General features: G+C 42.1%; 1 protein-coding gene across 1 annotated transcript in view; it reads left to right on the top strand.

Annotated features, from left to right (window-relative positions):
* cacna1ha (calcium channel, voltage-dependent, T type, alpha 1H subunit a) overlaps positions 1-20,114 on the top strand; it is a 102,902-nt gene that overhangs the window by 61,375 nt on the left and 21,413 nt on the right. The window contains exons 7-17 of the mRNA XM_070923038.1: positions 4,262-4,354; positions 5,702-5,940; positions 6,467-7,014; positions 9,750-9,916; positions 10,190-10,384; positions 15,160-15,311; positions 15,845-16,030; positions 16,161-16,278; positions 17,767-17,922; positions 18,576-18,663; positions 18,813-19,096. Of these exons, the coding sequence (XP_070779139.1) occupies positions 4,262-4,354; positions 5,702-5,940; positions 6,467-7,014; positions 9,750-9,916; positions 10,190-10,384; positions 15,160-15,311; positions 15,845-16,030; positions 16,161-16,278; positions 17,767-17,922; positions 18,576-18,663; positions 18,813-19,096 (2,226 nt within the window). The remainder of the gene's footprint in view (positions 1-4,261; positions 4,355-5,701; positions 5,941-6,466; positions 7,015-9,749; positions 9,917-10,189; positions 10,385-15,159; positions 15,312-15,844; positions 16,031-16,160; positions 16,279-17,766; positions 17,923-18,575; positions 18,664-18,812; positions 19,097-20,114) is intronic.

The raw sequence follows: 20,114 nt of genomic DNA, 5'->3' as shown, positions 1-20,114 counted from the left end.
TCATGTTTAGTCATCTCACTGAGGAAACCGGAAGCTCACAATATCGCTCACAATTTACTGACTTTTTTTCAGTGAGCTACATTTGGTTACATTCATGCAGAAAGTTGTGTAAATAAGTTAACTCTAATAGACAGCATGGTTCATGACCCTTGTTTTTAGCAGAACAAATTGTGTCTGACTAGACTGAGAGCATACGGTTTGCTAAAAGTGAGAAGAGTTTTCAGGGTTTGTGGAGGCCTCATTGGACTTTAAGCCCAGCGGGAAGCGAGATGAGTTTCTATCAAAGAGATTGTGCTTTGTAGGAGTATAAACACAAGCTGCTATAGCATGCATTACCTGTTATAAACTGAAGGTTTTACCAACAAGAGAGTAATGACGAGCTGATCACATATGGCGAGCCAGTTAAAATGCAATTTCTTTGCATACACAAAATAAGTAGAAAACAACACAAAATTAGCAGTGTATTGAAATTTCAAAGTCATCCTGTTAGAAATTCCACCCATCAGGCCATCAGAGGGCACGCGTCATGACCTGAAAGCCATTTCCTCTTCACACACTGGTCGTGAAAATGTATTTTGCTTTTTCTCTCTTGCTGATTCCAGCTCCCCCAGGGGCCGTGATAGGCTTTCCCCTATCACAGTCTGTGTGCTAACCCTGTCTGTGCTGTTGAGATATGAATTCCAGCCATTTTAATAGATCTATCCAGGACCCGCTGATAGATTTGTCTCTGTGTCTAACAGACTTTGACTTGCACAACATGACTTTCTCAAAGAGAGTCTTACACACACACACACACACACACACACACACACACACACACACACACACAGACAAGCAGATATACTTATCCCTGCTAAGTACTCACAACTTTCCAGTGTGTGTGTGTGTGTGCGTGGTCCCAGCTCACAGTCAGAGGCTTTAAAGATTAGATTTAGCTGTTTTTTTTTGTGATGGTTTAGCAAGTAACACTTTGAGTCTTCGATGAGATTAGTTTTTTGCCAGGTATATCGTGTGTGTGTGTGTGTGTGTGTGTGTGTGTGTGTGTGTGTGTGTGTGTATTTTAGGATCCATTGTGCCTGTTAGTGTTAAAGTGGTAGATGCAAGCGATGATTGGAAAAGTTGCACGCATTAGTCATGGGTTTAGTCACCAGGTACTGCTCTGTCTCTGCAGTCAGGAGGCGCTGCTGCCTGCACACTCAGGTGTAGTGGTGTAACATGACAAGCAGAAGTTCAAAATATAAGTTCTCATCTGGAGTTTAAATATGTTTCATGTAAATTATGATGCATGTGACATAAAGTTACAATTTGAGAAAAATCTGAAAAAGTATTTGTATTAGATCAGGGGTGCACACACTTTTTCAGCATGCGAGCTACTTATGAAATGACCAAGTCAAAATGATCTACCTACTACAAAAACGCAAAACATATATTTATTTATAAATATATTGAGTATTCTTTATATGTACAATATACGTTGGTGTACCTTGCATATCTGCATGAACCCATATTGCACAATATAACTCTGTACATTTTTTGTCATTACCTTACTGACAATGACTTGCACTGAATGGAATCAGCCAGGGATGCATAGTCCGGACAGTAGCACACTTCCAAATGATCATCAGTCAAGGTGGAACGGTATTTGGACTTAATAAACTCGGTAACTTGCTAGAGTTTTGCCGCACTTGCCGCGCTTGTATGCGCATGCGTGGTGACCCATGTGTCAGAAAAGATCAGATGTCAGACTGGCTGCCCTGTATGTCAATCAAGTGACAAATTTCATAGTGAGGATGGATGATAGGCTGACGTCTATTTTATGTAATGCCATGCGATCTACCCACACTACCTTTGCGATCGACCGGTAGATCGTGATCGACGTATTGGGCACCCCTGTATTAGATGTTACCATTTGTTAATAAAGGGCCTGTAGCAATGGAAACATTTCAATTAATAAAGAGACAGGCATTGAGTGATTACATTGACAACTGATTGATCACAACCTCGAAACAAAACAATTTAAACAGTTTAAGTTTGTTGACAGGTGGATGGACACAGAGGTAGAAACAGTGAGTAATGAGACAGACAAATGTGGTTGTGAGACAGATACAGAGGGAGGAAGAAAGAAAGTATGCTGAAAAAAAGGAGAAGGCTATATTGAATGTTAAATGAGATGCTTGGCTTGTTATCCCAGTCTACAGCTTTATTCCTTCAGTGTCTGTAAATATAAAGAACATGAATTATACATCTCAGGGCAGGGTTTTGAAAACATTTCAACCCATGGTCCCAAATGAGTTAATTCAGGTTTACCCCGAGACCCCTGCAGAGCACAACAGGCTGTTAACATGTCACGTTGGAAACCCACCACAACCAAGCCTTGATTGGATCCCATTTGGCCATACTTAAAATATACTATGACGGCTTCCCATGTTGGCTTCTGTGTTGGTTTTCGAAGTCTTCAACTGTGGTAATTGGAAATGTAGTCAGCTGAAACGTATGGTTACTGTAGGTTTGTTCAGGGTTAGTTTTATTGTTTTAGATTCAGCCAAAATGATAGTTTGAGACATTTTGCAGAGGCTCCCAGTTGAACATTCACATCATTTAATACTAGTTTATTTGTTTGTTTGTTTTCTTGACTGCAGGGCTCATACTAGTATTCAGTAGTATCTGATAACAATTGATTTCACAGGAGGATGTCACTCAATCCTGATCCATGGTTTAAGAACCAGGTGATGGACTGACCTCTGTCAACACTGTAAGGAGAGAAAAAAGAGAAGAGCAGAGCTGAGAGTGAAGGAACAAGTGGAAAAAGTGAGAAAGAAGAAGGGATTACATATGAAGAGGTAGACTGGAGAGATAAAGGATGTCTACAAGAGTGAAGGCATCTTAGGGGTCATCCGGTCAATGTTTCTAACAACCTACATGCTAATGACTATTGACTGTATACACACACACACACACCTGTTCTGCCAGACTGTCCATTCAGGTTCAAGAACAATGACATTCACCAATGACAGCTGAGAAAGTGCTCTCTGCTCCGCATGTATGTCATTAGCATGAATGACAGGATATCTCTGACCTTCGAGGTGGGTCAGGAGCTGAGGATGGAGGTGGCCTGAGACGTCAGGTTATAGCAGTTGATCGCTTTTGTCTCTTCTGTTAAATATCCCATGCCAGCTGAGAATCTTCTCTTTTCTGCGATGTATATCATGGCTTGACACAAGATGAAGATTTATAGCAACATGTGCTGCTTGATGGTCCTTTAGGAATTGTCCTTTCTTCAATTTTGATAAAGAAGATATGTACTTTTATTGTTGATATAAACCAAAATTCCAATACTTGATGGATTGTATGAATGAGGGATAGTCTATTTAAGTCTGTATTGTGAGGTCTGTCTGCAAAATGCTGGCTAGTCTTTGCTAGATGGTTGTTTGGTTTTCTTGCTTTCCAGTTAGATTATTAGTTGGATTGACTAAATATGTGTTTGGGTGTTGTCTGTTTCTATAGAATAAAAAGATGCGCAGTGATTACATTATACAAGCGTGTTTGAGCTCAGAACTGACAATCCTCGGCTCTTTTGTTAATCTGGTGCAAGGAGAGCAATACGGTCGAGATTAGTCGCCTCTGGGTCTACGGGTGTGTGTAAGTGTGTGCATAATAAAATGCATTTGTGGTGTCTGTTCAAGGTTTGCGTATGACTCTTTCTGAATACACAGGAGTGCATGCATGCACGTCCCTGTTTGGACACTTGTTCAGTGTATGTCTGCTTGTGCCATTGTTGTGCGTGCTCTCGCAGCTTGTGCTGGAGTGTGTTATGCTAGCTGAGGTGTGAACGTTGAGGTGTGAGTGTATTATCAGCTTGGCTGAGCTGAGCCACCGCTTTCAGATATCAGCATCTCAACTGCTCATTAGCATGGTGGCTACATGAAAGAGCTGCGTCAGTCCCCTGGCGCACACACACACATGCAGACACACACACACATGCATGAGAAGTTGGAGGGACACCACAGGCTTTCTTCTGAGGACTCGCCATTAAAAACAGAATTGGAAATGTACTGCATCTGACTGCTGTGTGCTTTGAGTGTCTGTGTGCGTCTGTGTGCATAGTTTTGTGCGTGGGGGTGTTTGTCATATGTTTTTTGGAGAAAAAGCAATATGCAGAGCTACGAAGGAATGTTTTTCTACTTTCCTGTTCATTATAATACAATATCTCCCCCTCTCTCTCTCTGTCTCTCTCTCTTTGTCCTTTTGTCTCTACCACCAGGTCATCACATTGGAGGGATGGGTAGATATCATGTACTATGTCATGGATGCTCACTCCTTCTACAATTTTATATATTTTATACTGCTCATTATCGTAAGTACCCCCTTGTGTTTTATTTTTATTTTAGTTAACCTCTCCTGATATTTGAATGTGTTGCTGGAACTCAAAAGAGCAAGCTCCAAAATAGCAGCAAAATTAATTAAAAAATGAAAAAAATGCACTTTTGATTGGGTCCAAATTATCTGGCGCCAGATCTACATGGAGCAACATGGGCCTTGTTTGAAACTGACCCAAGCAAAAACCACTCCAGCATTTAATGAGCCCAAACACAAAAGCTCAATGTTTCACTGTAATCCTGACTTGCTATAGTTTTCTAAATTAACTTTTGTTTTTGAGTTTTTGGTGGCGTAACAGCAATCTGTAGAGTATAGTTTGCACATGAATTACAAGTGGGAAGTGGTTCAGAATGTGAAGTTATGTATGCCATTATATTTAGATACCACACACATGTTCTCTTCTAGAAAAACAGGCAAATAAAATGATAACCCACTCGATTAAAGCTAGACAGAATGTAGCGACTCTGAACTGAGCACTATCTGACATACACATTTCCTCTTCATACAGCTCGACACAGTCTGCAGTATTGTGGTTTGGATGCTCAACAAATACGCATATGTACAACGTGTTGCTCCTGAAAGACATTTTTGCGTACTTGCTTTTCCGTCCTGATTTGGAAAACCCAGAATAACCTTTCTAAAGTAAAACCACCAAACACTGCTTGGAGCGTAACTCCCCTCTGTTGAACCTCACAGACTTCTTATCGTGTATAATTTCACTCTCAGCGTGCTGTTGTGGGGGTTTTCAAAGATCCCAGCTGCGGCTATATTTTACAATGCTGTATGAGCTCCCCGCCTGCCTGTCGTTTGATGTAAAAGGCATGTAAAATGCTTATTATGCATTCAGAGGAAGAAAGAGAGGGGAGAGAAATTGGGGGAGAGACGAGAGAAGGCTGAAAAGTGATTCGTATAGAAAGTGAGACAGAAATGAAGATAACTGACAATGTCAGAGAAAAGACCTTTAAAGAAGATGGAGAAAGTAATTTCCTATCGCTCTTTCAGTAACGTACAGTAATGGCATGTTAAATAGACTTTCCATTATAGACTTGATAGATGTTTCTAACTTCCTGGCAAGGCCACCTCAGCAACATGATTTAAATTTCATAATTTTTAAGTAATGATAAAAACAAAGTCAGTTTATCATCCACAGGATCTGGCTAAACAGGCTGCATCTTAATAATACATAAGCCCTAATGCGGCTTCTTGTGGACACAGTGTTTTATTACACTTTTGACACACTAACAAGTGTCAACAATGAGTTGTTCCTCAAATAAAGTATTGATGAAGTAGCCACAGTGTTGATATTCTTTACCTTCCCAACCAGGTGGGCTCTTTCTTCATGATCAACTTGTGCCTCGTGGTCATCGCCACCCAGTTCTCCGAGACGAAGCAGAGGGAGAACGCCCTGATGAGGGAGCAGCGCGCTCGCTACATGTCCAACGACTCCACGCTCGCCAGCTACAGCGAACCAGGCTCATGCTACGAGGAGATGCTACGCTACATCAGTCACCTTTATCGCAAGCTAACACGCAGACTGCAGAGGATATACTCTGGATGGCACAGGTTATATATATATATTTGTTTTTTGGTGGTATAGTTTATTTTCTATGTCTAGAAATATCCAGTGATTAAATGAAGTCTTTATTTTCATGCATGCTGTAGATATTCTGTGATATTGTGAGGTTGACAGTCAAAAACCTAGAAAGAATCCTGTTATTGAAATTATAATCACACTTCTCCCCCAGGTTAAATTAATCATGGCTTTCCCCAGCAGTTCGTAGTCTTTGCTGGTCCTCCTGTGTCTATTTGCAACACTGTATGAGTCATTTGGGGCAACCAAAATGTGTTTTGTTATGAGCATTTAATAATTGTGTCAGTGTGCTTTGGTAATTTTGGATCTCACAGAATTACATTGTGGGCCGCCCCCCAAGTTGTTGAGAGCCACGTCCCCAGAGATGCATTCAGATACAAACGCATAAACACAAACACAAAGGATGAATATTGCAACTTAATGCAAACCTGGTGATAATACCTTCCCTGTTCACGTTCAGTTATTAATCATTATTAATGTATCTTGTCCTTTGAACAGTAAAAGGCGTAAAAAGGTGAATCCTAACGGCAGTGGCGGAGGCAGTAACGGCGGGGGTAATGGACACGGCCACGGTTCCAGCAGGGGCTGCGGAGGCTTAGGTCCGGGTAGCGCATTGTGGCTGAGACCGATCCATAACCTTCTGCAGCACCATCAGCACCAGCACTGTCGCCTCAGCAACGGGGGGCAGCACACCATCAGCGTGGCAACCACAGAGCACATGGACGGAGAAGGAGGAGTTGGAGGAGAGGAGGAGCTGGAGATGAAGTCGCTTCCTGTCCGGAGAGGAAGTACAAATGGAAATAGCGGAGGCGGAGGCGGCAACCCGTCTGTTGTCACCCAGGACATGGGGGCTTTGCTCGGGCGACTGAATGGCGGGATGAACTACCCGACCATTCTGCCATCATTTGTGTGCAGCTACAGCAGTAAGACGCCACCCCCCCACTCCCAGAAGTGTGGGCCCAGTCCAGAGCAGCACCCACCAAACCACCCAGCATCTGAACACACAGAGACCTTGAACAAGCTCTACCAGCTCATGGGACAGCACAGTAAGAGGAAACACACACATACACTCACTCCCTACGTAGGACCATAGACATGAGTGTGGAAGCTGTTACCTTTAGCTATCACCTTTAGGTTTCTGACGGCACTTTATTCTAAGTCTGGAGTTTGGGTTTACTGAAATTGTGAAGCAGCGACCACCTTGACTGAGCGTGAGTCACATGGCAACCAAACAAATAAGCCACCAAACATTATCCGTTTTTAAGACTTAATAATCCTTTTTTCCGTTTTTTCTTATACTTCTGTTTCAGTGGGTTTCACTGTCCTTTAATTGCCCTTCACAATATGTACTTGATGGTCTGGATTTCCCTTGGGCCCCATTATGTTTTGTCATCACACTCACTTTCGTCTCCTGTTTTCGTCTTCCTTTCTTGCTCTTTCGCTTAGCAAATACCTCTGTCTTCTTCCCAAATTTGACCTAAGGTAGCCTCTGGCTACATCTGCTGTGTGTGTGTCTCAAGCAGCACTTACAGAGTCCTGACAGGAAATCCATGTCTCAAGTGTTACAGTCATCAGTGCAGAGAGCTGGATAAAGGGGAGGATTGAGGGAATCAACATGTGGGGAGTGGCAGAGGGAGGAAAAGTAGGCAGCGTAAACGAACATAAACAAAAACACAAGTTTACAATGTCATTTTGAAAAATGTGAAAGATGAGGGAAGAAACAGATGGAGTTAAGAAGAGAGGCATGAAGTATGAAATATTCAGATCCTAAGGGAAAGGCTAGGAAAGGGAGACATAGAAAAAGAGAGAGAGAGAGACAAAGAAATTAGTTCAATAGAGAGGAAAGAGCAGAGGGAGAAAAAAAAGGAGACATAGCACAGACACAGAGAAGAGACAACATAAAACTGTGTTGGTTACGAAGGAAAGTGAAAAAGCAGGAGCAATATGATCGACTTGTCTGTTCTGTCCTAAAGGAGTGTCTCTGCCAACAAGCACACACATACTGTACACATACACACACACACACACACGCACACACACACACTTACACACTAATGGCTGCTGGCACTCCAAAGATAATTAAGAGCACATGAATTAGTTCCTTGCTGGAGTGAAGAGTTACTGTGTGACACGTGATAAATACAGAAAAGACAGCGATGAGGGAGAAAAAAGGCTGAAAAACACCACTGCTGTGTTTTAAACTGTCAGTACACCTCTGATCCGCACACAGTCAATATCATTCCTTCAGGGAGTGAGTGAAAGCTGACTGAAAGCTAAAATCTAAATGAGTAAATGTCTCCAGTCGCTGTCGGACATATCTGTATCTGCAGTTTCTAAATGTTTGCTTTCAGCTCTGTCAGATGACTCAATCTTGGCTAAACCTTCTAATATAATGGAATTAGAGTTTGAATGCTGTTTTTGGTTGAGTCGCCCCCTTTATACTGTAAGATCACCATTGTTTTTGTGAATATTTTTAAGTCTGGGGCTCTCAAATCTAATTTTAGCATTAATCTAATCTAACGTAATGTAATATAAGGTAATGTGGGGTTGGAATGAATTTGAACAAGCTTTTTGCCAGACAAACATTTTGTCTCTTGAAGGAATTTGCTTAAAGAATTTGTGAGAATGCAAACAATCTGTCAAAAGTTGGAGTCAAAACACTTAAATAAACAGATACGGAAAATGTATTTGTAGCAGCGATATTCAAGAGATCAGAAAAGATGAAAAATGATGACAACTCTCACAACCCTTTTTTGTAGCTTGAGGTATTAGATAGCGTTGGAAACAACATGATGTTTTGTTGAAGCTGCTTTTGAAGAGCTGCTGTTTCCAGAAGTCATGTTTTGCTTGTGTTAGTTTTCGGCTTTGCAGTTCCTCCATACCGATTTTAAGAGGATGTAGTCAGAGAACACAGGGTGAGAGGAGTCAGCCAGGACCTCGTACAGCACTGTGGGCGAGCTCGGAGGACTCTCTGCGGAAACCAGCTTGTTTTGGTTCTCTGCTGAGACAGGACATCCCCTCAGCACTGCATGCTGAATTTCACTTACATTATATATCCTTGCAGCTTTTTCATTTTACATAATGTCTCACTGTCTTTGCCTCTCTCTCTTTTTTTTAAATATAGAATTACACAGTTCTGTCTTTCAAACACAGCACAAGCATTTCAACCCCTGACAATGCAAAGTTGATACATTGATGAACTACATGAACTACATTGTAGGAAAAATTTGCTGAAGGATAAAAATCAAAACCAGGTACATACACACAAGGGTGTAAAATCCTATTTTTGTCCCCCTCACTTTGACTGTCTCAGGTTGATCAGTCTGAATCTTGTGTTCAGACTGTCCAGCCACCATAATTGAAATGAGAGGAGAGAAGCGGATAAAAATGTTGGTACACTCGTCTGAGTCACCTTCAATTATCCGCCTCTCACAGCAATAAGCTTAACGAGCAGCAGCCAGTGCTCTGCAGCGAATGATTTGCCCTGTGTTTCGCCTCTCAGGCCATTTACTTACTGTACCTTGTTGGTGGAGGTTGTTGTATATATAATTCATCTTTGATGTGATATTTTTTGGAAGAATTAGATTTTGGGATGCTATGTAAATTGATTTTTGTTCACTTTCTCACAGTGGAAAATGGTGCAACAGGTGAAAGGTTGATGAAAAGTGAACTTCTAACTTGTTTGCCTTGCTCTGTAATGCTACAACAGCAGCACATGAGGACAACTAGAAAGAACCCCCTTTTGCAATGTCTGACCGTCTCCACCCCCCTCCCCCCTCAGGACGCCAGAGGCTGCTGTACCAGTTGGCAGGCGTGGTGCCCAGCCCTCTGCTCTTGGAGCTGCTCAGCTGCCCTCTGTGTGCTCGCAGCCTGGAGACCTTGGAGCTGGAACTGGGAGACCTGGAGGGAGGCAGGGGAGAGGCTGACGGACTGCACGTCTTCCCCCAGGTCAGAATGTGCGGGGGTGTACCAATGATGATGGCAAACAGTGAGGATGAAGGTTGTGGAAGTGGTGATTTGGCCAAATATAAACTCACAGCCGGTGAAAGTGTCGTGATCATCTGGCAATAGATTATTTTTAAGGAATTGCATTTGAAACACAGCTAATATTACACAAAACTGCAGTAATTACTAAATAAAAGGTTATTGTATCCATAACCCTAAATGAGCATGTTCACCTTTGGGGCCTCACTTTAAACGACTACCCCATCTTTCCTTTAGGGAGGGGATCTGAGAGGTGGGCGAGGTCGGAGCAGGCGACGGGGGGTTGTGGAGTACAAAAATGGAATGGTTCGGGCCTGGAGAGGCTTCAAGGAAAAACTGAAGAGGATTGTGGAAAGTAAATACTTCAACCGAGGGATCATGATCGCTATCCTCATCAATACTCTCAGCATGGGGATAGAGTACCATGAGCAGGTAAGAATAATGAGATGCAGGGGGAATGACCAGTTCAGTGGTTAAAAGCTAAAAGGGCTGTGGCTGACCTTCATGAAGAAACAAGTAGTTTGATGAGAACTGTTTGCTACCAGACTCGGCCTCTGTGTGTGAAAATGGTATTTGGCTGTCAGAGAGGCGAAATGAGAGGAAATGAGAGTACAGCGGGGGAGGAGGCGGGGTGGAGAGGGGTGAGGGAACGGAGGAAGAGAGGGGTGGAGTGGAGGAGCAGTGCCCACTCTCTCCCTCTTTCTCACACACATCAAGGCACTGTCCCACACAGTCCAGGATTATGTTTCTAGTTTACCCTGTGTGGCCAACATCTGGGAAGTATCCGCCTAATAACGCAGCTCCCCCTTCCCTCGCTCCGCTGTCACACACTCGGACAAATCTGCGCGGTTGCACAGATACATTCATCCGCAGAGTTTTTACACCCAAGCAAGTATATTATATATGCACACACACGCACACAACCTTTTCATTTCCCACCAGTACAGCAAATGGATAAAAACCCAAAGAGAAGATTCATGTGCATGCGCACAGTCCATTCCCTCCTTTCCCTTCTCCGTCTCTAATTCCCTCTTCAGGGGATGTGTGTGTGTGTGTGTTTCTATCTTTGTGGTATAAACATAAGGAGCGACTGGGAGAGCCATGGCCTTATTGGGCCAATAGCGCGCACACACACACACACACACTCACACACACACAGACTGAAGTGTTATGTAAGAGTTCCTCCTCCCCACAGTACTTATCACCCCCCTTATGTGACACCTAGCCAAACTTTATGAGACTATGAGTGTATACGTGTGTGAAGAGGTGTATGAATGTAGGAGGCATAGTGTAGACAGTGTGTGAGTGTGTGTGTGTGTGTGTGTGTGTGTGTCTGTAGAGCGAGATAGAGAGACAGGAAGAGAGAAAGAGGGAGATGATTGATGCTTGTTTAAACTATGTTTAGACTAATTCCAGATTGGAAATGGATTGCTATTATCGAATCTGTGTGGAGGTTAAAAGCCCACATGTGAACTCAGTTGTGAAAATTGATTTCAAATACATTGTCTTGCAACTCAAATCACATTCCAAACTGTCCTTTACTTCACACACATCACAGCACACTGACATTACAATTAGAGCATCATTAGTTGGCCTTGACTTCAACATAAAAACGTGACTCCGAGTCCTAAAACACAAACCACGTGTTGTTACTTTAAAAAGAACATGCTGATAGTTCAACAGTGACTGACACAAATCCAATTTGATCACTCACAAATATCAGCATGGACGGTAAATCCTTCAGATTATATTTGAGAAACAAATCAGATTTGCCTGCAAGCTGAACATAACCTTTTTTCTTGAAGTTTGTGTATTAAAAGCACACACACACACAGAAACACAAAGAAATGCACAACATAGTAAAACTCGTATTCATGCACAATTGAAAGATCTGACAGGTAACTTTTCGACTTACTTAACTCTCACAAGCAAATGTGTGCTAAACCAAAGTCAAGTTCAAGTTTCTTTGTTTGGCGTCTACGTTTGAGGTTTAAGAGGGAACATCACACAGTAAATACCATAATACCTCAGTTTGAGTGTGTGTTGCTCATTTTGTTGAAGGTGTGTGCATCATGTTATATATGTATAAGCAAATATGCCAAGATACACTGTATGATTTGGTCCACATTATTACATTTTGGTGTTTTTATTTATGTCAGCGTCCTGCTTTATAGTCAAGGCTGTTCCTCTGCTCTGCCTCTCCATTGTGCTTTTGTTCCTCATATTCTTAAGGGCAAGGTCATATGCAGAGTTGCATTCAAATACCCAAACACTCACTCGAGATGTCTTCTTGCAGGCACTGACACAGTATTTAATTCTGACTGATTGCCCGTTCTGTCAAACGTAATGACGGTAGTGGAAAGCAACGTCTAAAGCAATAGTTGGTAATGCTCATTTGGGAAGATAAAAGATTACATAAAATATATTGACTTATGGTGAAGAGCGTCTCATTTTTTTTGGAACCACTCAGTTACTAATGATCAGGGCAATATGGAACTGCTGCTATAAAATAAAGTGCATCATGGGATAAAGCTGACAACTCAAGAGCACCTTGATGGGATTCATTAATCAGGGAAGAGTGTTTCTTTTCATTTTACACGCCTACATTTTATATAGAGCCTGTGTCTCCAACCCTTAAACTTTACCAGCTCCTGAACTTTTGCTTCCTTCCACCTTGTTGTCCAACATGTTGCCATCAGCCAGAACATGAACCAGAATTCAGTTCATTTAGTTTTACGTCAAACATCAAAACACAAAACCAGAGAAGACATCGATGGATAATTATTGAAGTCCATCAAGCTCATTGAGTCCTTTAGCACTTCAAACCTTCAGCTCTTGTATTGTTTTAACTTGCCATGTCAGCCAGACTGTACTCTCCCGCTCTCAACACACTGTGAAGCAGTAAGTAAAGATACATTTGTAATCCTAGCAGGCATAAAAAAAAAACTGCTGTGTAGCATTGTATGGAAATGACTGCCCTGCAAGTCCCAGTGTGCTCTCTCATTTCTCTGGTGTGAAGACAGTGCGCCACAAAGGTAATGAAAATGCCACTAGTCCACTGTTAGATAATAATGTATGTGAGTCTTGTATTGTGACTGCATAAGATAAGATGGAATAGCTGGCTGGGAGCTCTTTCAAAGCTTTGTTGAAGTGCTTTAAAGTTTTTATGTGCTGGCTGCTCAGTGAAATACAATTTGAACAAACAGCCAGGATAGCAAACAGCTAGTCTCTCTATTGTCTGTCCATCTCTGTATTTTTTCAAAACATGGCATTGTTTTCCTCACCGTGCAGCACAGCAACAGTTGTACTTGAGTCCCCTGACATTCTGCGCCCTTTTATTTTTGCACTGGCGTTTCTGCTTTTGGTTCTCAAGCGTCACGACTGTCCCAATTAACTCAATAGCTCATCAGCCGAAAATAGTAAAGATACAAAAAAGAGAGATGTTGTGCGCCTCAGATTACACAACCGTGCACTGTAGGTGTACTCCACATACAGCAACCCAGTTCATGTTGACTGTGAGGTCACGCTTATACCGGCTTTAGCAGTAAACGTTTCGACTGCCATCAGACTAGTGCTGTAATGTAAGTAATGGATCAGTGGGTCGGCATGACCCAGACACACACACACACCTCTTCCTGCAGTGGATCCTGGATTAGACAGAATGTCTTACAGGTTGTTTGTCTTTTGTCTTTAGGCGCTACTCTAATGCTGGTCGAGGTGGAGCAAGTTTTAACTTCTTAAGCTGTGTAGTTTATACATCACATTCTATAAACTGATTATATGTTTTGTATGAAAAATCTTCATATGAAAAGTAACTAGCAACTATAGCTGTCATTTGAGTAAATATACTTTCAACAGGAAACACTCACAGAGACACAGTCTTGTGAGGTGGTTTTCTTCTTCACAGGAGGTCTCTGTGTTTCTGCGCGTCTGTCTGTGTGTTTGAGGTGGAGTGAGGTGAGCCGAGGACTGCTGTGTAGCATGGCGCCCTCTATCTGCGATCATGGTTATGACCCTCGGCTGTACCTCAGCAGAAGTATCAGTAGCTTGAACTGGTTGTAAATGTGATGATTTCAATCAGAATGTGCTATTGTATTCCTGTATTTAATGTTTGAGGAATCTGCTTAAATATCATAGAAAATCATAATCAAATAATTTGATTCCAGCTTGATCGAACGTATTTATATGAATAATATGTTCTGTAATTCCCAACAACAGTCAACACAAAGCCAGCTCTGGATGTTTCTGCAGGGTGCTGATAGTGCAGAACAACCCAGCCTGAAGGTTAACCCCTATCTCTGGTGGTAGCAGGATGTCTGGGCTTTGATATATTGAACTTATCAGTGTGTTTATTGGTCCAGAATATGGTCTGCCTGCTTTTATACGCCATGGGCCAGGACACAAAGTGGGCTTTGGGCCATATGTGACATGGGAATAAAAGTCTGGATCGCTGAAGGGCTCTACAAAGGCTCACTATAGAGTGTAAAAATGTATGGTTTAGAATGATTGAGTTGTCTGGGGATCATAATTATTCATTATTTGTAAATGTTAGGACTGCACAGAGCTTGTCAGCAGTAATACAAGTGAAAGAGAGCATTATGTTTATTACAAGAGATTGTCAGAATAATATGTTATACAATTTAATAATCTTTTCAGCCTTGTAGACAAGCATCAAACCTAATTTGTTACCATTTAGTGGACCATTAAATACTTTGATTTACGGTGAGAAAGACCTTATGAGCTCAGGTGTACTGAAAGCTATAGGTTGGATGGATGTTGACATGTGAAGGAAATAGAGCCTAAAGTCACAACTTTTTATCCGCATCAGCACATTCAGATCACTGATGCAGCTCTAGCAAACCGTTTCTATAAAAAAAAAAAAAAAAATGCGGTCCCATTATGCCCCATAATTTACCAGAGCACAAAACTGCTGTGTTTTCCCTGAAAAACTTGACTGCGTGCTTTATGAGAGGGCCTCCGTTATATCTTGCTGGATCACTGACTGTACTGTGAGGTAAGTGGAGTAGATCAGCAGTGATGGATTGGTCCTGTTGGTCCCATTTGATTGATTGGGCCTGGCTGCAGCTCTGAACTTGATTGATAATGTCTCAGCTCAGGGCACTAAGACCAAACGGGTTTTACAGCTCGAGTGGAGATATTAACTCATTCGTTCTTCCTTGCTTTCTTTCCCTCTTCTCTCTCCGCAGCCTGAGGAGTTGACTGATGTGTTGGAGATCAGTAACATCGTTTTCACCAGTATGTTTGTCCTGGAGATGGGCTTCATGCTGCTGGCCTTTGGCTTGTTCGGATACATCAGGAACCCATACAACATATTCGACAGCATCATCGTTATCATCAGGTAATATGAATCAACGCAGCCTGATCTTTATTATTTATAATCCAGTGCAAAGACACCAGTCAAGGTAGATTTCACAAACTACACAACTGCTAAGCTTGGATTTAGATGCACCCCCTCTTCTTATTCCTTCTCCAGCTTGTCAATCATTTGAGTTGTGAGTGTCAGGTTCACTGCCACAGCATCCATCTTTACAATAGCTAAGATTGACACACTCATGATGGATCACACAGGAGCAGCTCTGCTTGCTGCCGCAGCAGATTCTTGATCCTGTCGGGAGTCGAGGTTTGCTATGTAGCTGTCATCCAGTTAGACAGAGCTCATATTGGATCAGGGGTCCTTTTGATATGTGTGGTCGTGTTATTTGTGATACTGAAGGGGATTATCTTCATAATTATTCCAGGTTTACTCGAGATAAACTGAATCTCTTCTAAATGTATGCTTACATACAGGGTTCATTTACACAGAAGTGACCAAATACAACCTCTGACTTTTAAGTTGTCCAATAGAAATGTTGTTTTTTTTGTGGTTCTCAGTGTGTGGGAGATAATTGGTCAGTCAGATGGCGGGCTGTCAGTCCTGCGAACATTTCGCCTGCTGCGGGTTCTGAAGCTGGTTCGCTTCTTGCCCGCCCTGAGGAGACAGCTGGTAGTGCTGATGAAGACCATGGACAATGTGGCCACATTCTGCATGCTGCTGATGCTTTTCATCTTCACTTTCAGGTGTGCACACAGTCCATCTTCCCAATCTGTCTGTTTGAGCGTGCAGATATTCTCTCATTATATTGGTATTATCACCCACACAATGCATGCATTGAAATGATGATGACTGACGTTTTCTTCCTCCCTGCAGTATACTGGGTATGCACCTGTTTGGCTGTAAATTCAGTCTCCAGACGGAGAACGGAGACACCATCCCCGACCGCAAGAACTTTGACTCTCTACTCTGGGCCATCGTCACTGTGTTCCAGGTTCATTTTCAATTACATTGTGCTACTAATCCACAGGTTGACTCTTGATTGCTCAGTTTTTTATTAGTCTTATTCATTTACCAACTCTGTACTGATACGGACTTCATGTAATTTTACTCACCCATTCTCATGTACTATCAGTAAAAGTTATTTTATTCATTTCTGATCTCGTGAAATGTGAATGTTTTATACTTGAAAAACATTCACATTTTTACACAAAATAAAAATGTCACAACTGAGCAGTTGTTGCTAGTAAGAAATTCTCGCCCATTGGCGTCCGATGTATTTGAACTTGCAGTATATAAACTTATACAGCTTAACTATTAGGCTGCCAGTCATGCATGCATCTGACACTTTTACTCTACTATTCCCTTCAAAACAGAGCTCAAACATGCTCCTTACTGGCAGTAGGAAAAAATGGCAGCTGTAGAATCATGTACTCTGTACAGTACTCTGCAAGAGATATACTGGACAGTGAGTTAGTGTGTGTGTATTCTTATCCCAACATAGGCCATGTGTGCTACTTGGCCATCCCAAATCAAAATGTCAAACTGAGTGTGCTCATGTGTGTATTTGTGTGTGTGTGTGTGTGTGTGTGTGTGTGTAACTGCCAAGTTCTGCTCATTCGTCAAACACTGTGAAAAGAGAAATTCTGCACTATTATTTCTATTTTTCGCTCTCCCTATGTGGAGATATTGTTCAATTGCTCCAGATAGATTGTCCTCTCTTCTATACTGGATGCGTCAGCAGAAAGGTAGAACACACATTGCAGCGGACTGTCTCACTTTGGTGTGTATGTGTGTGGGAGGGGGGGTAAGATGCTGAAAAAGCGCTTTATCCAGAACTGACTGTCATGTGAAGGCGTTACACACACTATATACTTACTATAGTTTTCTAAGGGAGTAGCTACAGCACACACAAATCTATGCACACATGCACATGTGCGTACACACACATTCACACAGACAGCACAGTGAATTGCCTTCCTGCCACAGTGTTTCATGAGTGGGCAGAGACGGAGTGAGCTTTCATGCTGCATCATGAGCACCGTCCTACTTTTAAATGCTTTCATCACTCACATTGGTTTAAACACAAACACACACAAACACACACACACACACACACACACACACACACACACACACACACACACACACACACGCCCACATAGACTCTGCCTGTCAACTTATAGTAATCCCATGTGTATGAAGTTGAAGTATTGTGGCATGATGGCAATAAAAGTAGCTCAGTACTGGGTTTTATAAAGCCTATTGAACCCACGAGAGCTGTATAGCCAAATATTATATACGATTATATATATGATTTCTTGCCCTGCCTTTCCATCTGTGTCCCTTTCTCTCTCTTCCCACCATGTCTTTATGTCTGTGGACCCTTAATCTTTTTCTCGTTTGTTAATGATACATCTCTAAACTTGACATTCCCTCTATTTATGCTTAAATCTCTGCTTGTGTTTCATTCAATTTATAGATTCTTACCCAGGAGGACTGGAATGTGGTGTTGTATAATGGTATGGCCTCCACCTCTCCCTGGGCGGCTCTCTACTTTGTTGCTCTCATGACATTTGGCAACTATGTGCTCTTCAATTTACTCGTGGCCATCTTGGTTGAGGGCTTCCAGGCTGAGGTAAGAACTGTATTTGTTTGTGTGTCAGTGGCAATCCAGTGCAATTCTGCTGTCAAGATTCACAGCGTTTTGTTCTTGTTTTTGTGGTCACATGATGGCACACCCTCATAGATCCTAAATAACACAACTCATCTTTTGTATGTTTTTCTCACTTTAATGATACATTCTCCAGCCATTAGACACAGAAAAGTTGGTATATTCTAATTACAGCACTAATGCCAGGAAAACAGAGTTAAGATTAATGTCTAATTCTTAACAAGCATCTCTCAGCCTAAACTGTGTGAATGCTGCATGAGGACCTTCTCTTGCTGTTAATTAACTCCCAGTGGAGCCATCAGAGGGCCGCGGGTCCGAACTCTCAATTACCAAACTGTCACATCATGTAAGGCACCACTGCTTTTAAGGGGGATGTGAGAATGAAGATTATAACCAGTCCCAAACACACCCACTGATAATTTCAGATCATCAATTCTTCCTCATCCACCCCTGTTATTACGTGTGCCCCATGTGGCCTTCAGCCACAAAAATATCCTCTGAGCACTGAATGCAGCGTGCTTCAATGTGCTTGCGCTCTGTGCCTTGATTTAAAAAATTAGCTAATGATGTGCAGCATGATGGCAAACCTACAGAACAAAATGCTGCGTGTGTTGTAGGGTGATGCGAATCGGTCGGAGTCAGATGATGAGAAGAAATCGGACAACTTTGAGGAGGACGAGAAGGTCGAACAGCTCAGAGACACGGGTAGGTTAAATGAGACATTTAATTCAAGTTGTGCTGTTTTTCTTCCTGTTCTGATTGTTTCATGACTGACTAATTACAAACTTTAAGACAAAATAACTGAATGAATAAATGACGGTGATAATAATGACTTAATTTCTCCTCTCCCACAGAGCTAAAAATGTACTCTCTGATGATGACAGCCAACGGTCACGTTGATCCTCGCGGCTCGATGGCTCCTCCCATAATCATGCGCACGGCAGCCACACCCATGCCCACTCCTAAGAGCTCTCTGGGACCTGACTCTGTCCTTGGAGAGGAGCTCATGTGCAGAGAGGGGGTGCCTCAATATGGCGAGGTGGGACTGCGCTTTTCCGAGGCAGGAATCGATCATACAGAGTCTCGCCGTGGAAGCTCCACCTCCATTGAGCCCATTGCCTATGACCAGCGTTCTCTGGTGAGTTATATCAAACACTTCATGGAAACAACTGACCCCAAGACTGTTTATCAGTCCATTCACACACCAGCATTTAGTCATTTATTCTGTACATGTATGCGCCATAAACAGTATACTCCTACTTCAGGTATCAGAAGTTTTAGACATCCCTTTCCTTTGTTGCTGCACCAGAACAACACATATACAATGTATATACAAAGAATAGATATAACCCATTTACTTAGCAGAAGCTAAGGAAAGGAGCAGACAGACATATGAGACAAATTTGGAGGACCACAAAGGTTCTGAAGAAGCAGTGACTCTGACAAACTCTCACTGACACCCCCCCGAACACTACCACAAGCTATACAAGCTATACGTTATATTAACGTACATCACCCCTGTCCCCACTGCGTTACATTAACGCACCCACCCCCTACTGGACACTTTATCTGGACACTTTACTTTACTTTATTCTGGTCACTGCACTGTTGTTATTTATCTTATCTTATTTTTATTTTTATTCTTATTGTTATTTTAGCTTTTATATTCTACTTATTCGTTATCAAAACAATAGCACCTTCAGACCACAGCAAATTCCTTGTAATGTATGTTACTTGGCAATAAACAGTTTCTGATTCTGATTCTGATTCTGACTCAAGTCCCATGAACACTGGAGTTAATCACAGGCTTTAAGTGTTTCAATCTAAGGGATGATCTGGAAATCAATCACATCCACTACCATGACGGACGTGTTAATTCTGCTCAGAGGTCTGAGAAGGAGTAAATTTCACAAAGTCCTATTTTTACATGAGGTAAAAAAGTAAAACGTTTTAATCCACAGGTTGACTCTCATTGTGCCCTTATTGTGCATTTTTTATGCATTCTGTATTTTCTGACATTGTTGTTAAACCTCGGTATCGCTGCAACTTGCAGAGAGAAGGAGGAGGACTGGGAATGTACTAGGTATGCTGCCAACAATGGCTCCAAAGGTGCACATTTTTCTTAGCTCCAATCTACAGACCTGTCCAGAGCCGGA

This window comes from Enoplosus armatus, chromosome 17 (genome assembly GCF_043641665.1).
Source record: "Enoplosus armatus isolate fEnoArm2 chromosome 17, fEnoArm2.hap1, whole genome shotgun sequence".
In the NCBI taxonomy this organism is placed as follows: domain Eukaryota; kingdom Metazoa; phylum Chordata; class Actinopteri; order Centrarchiformes; family Enoplosidae; genus Enoplosus; species Enoplosus armatus.
Note: the sequence above shows the minus strand (reverse complement) of the source record. Positions and strands in the feature narration are given on the sequence as shown.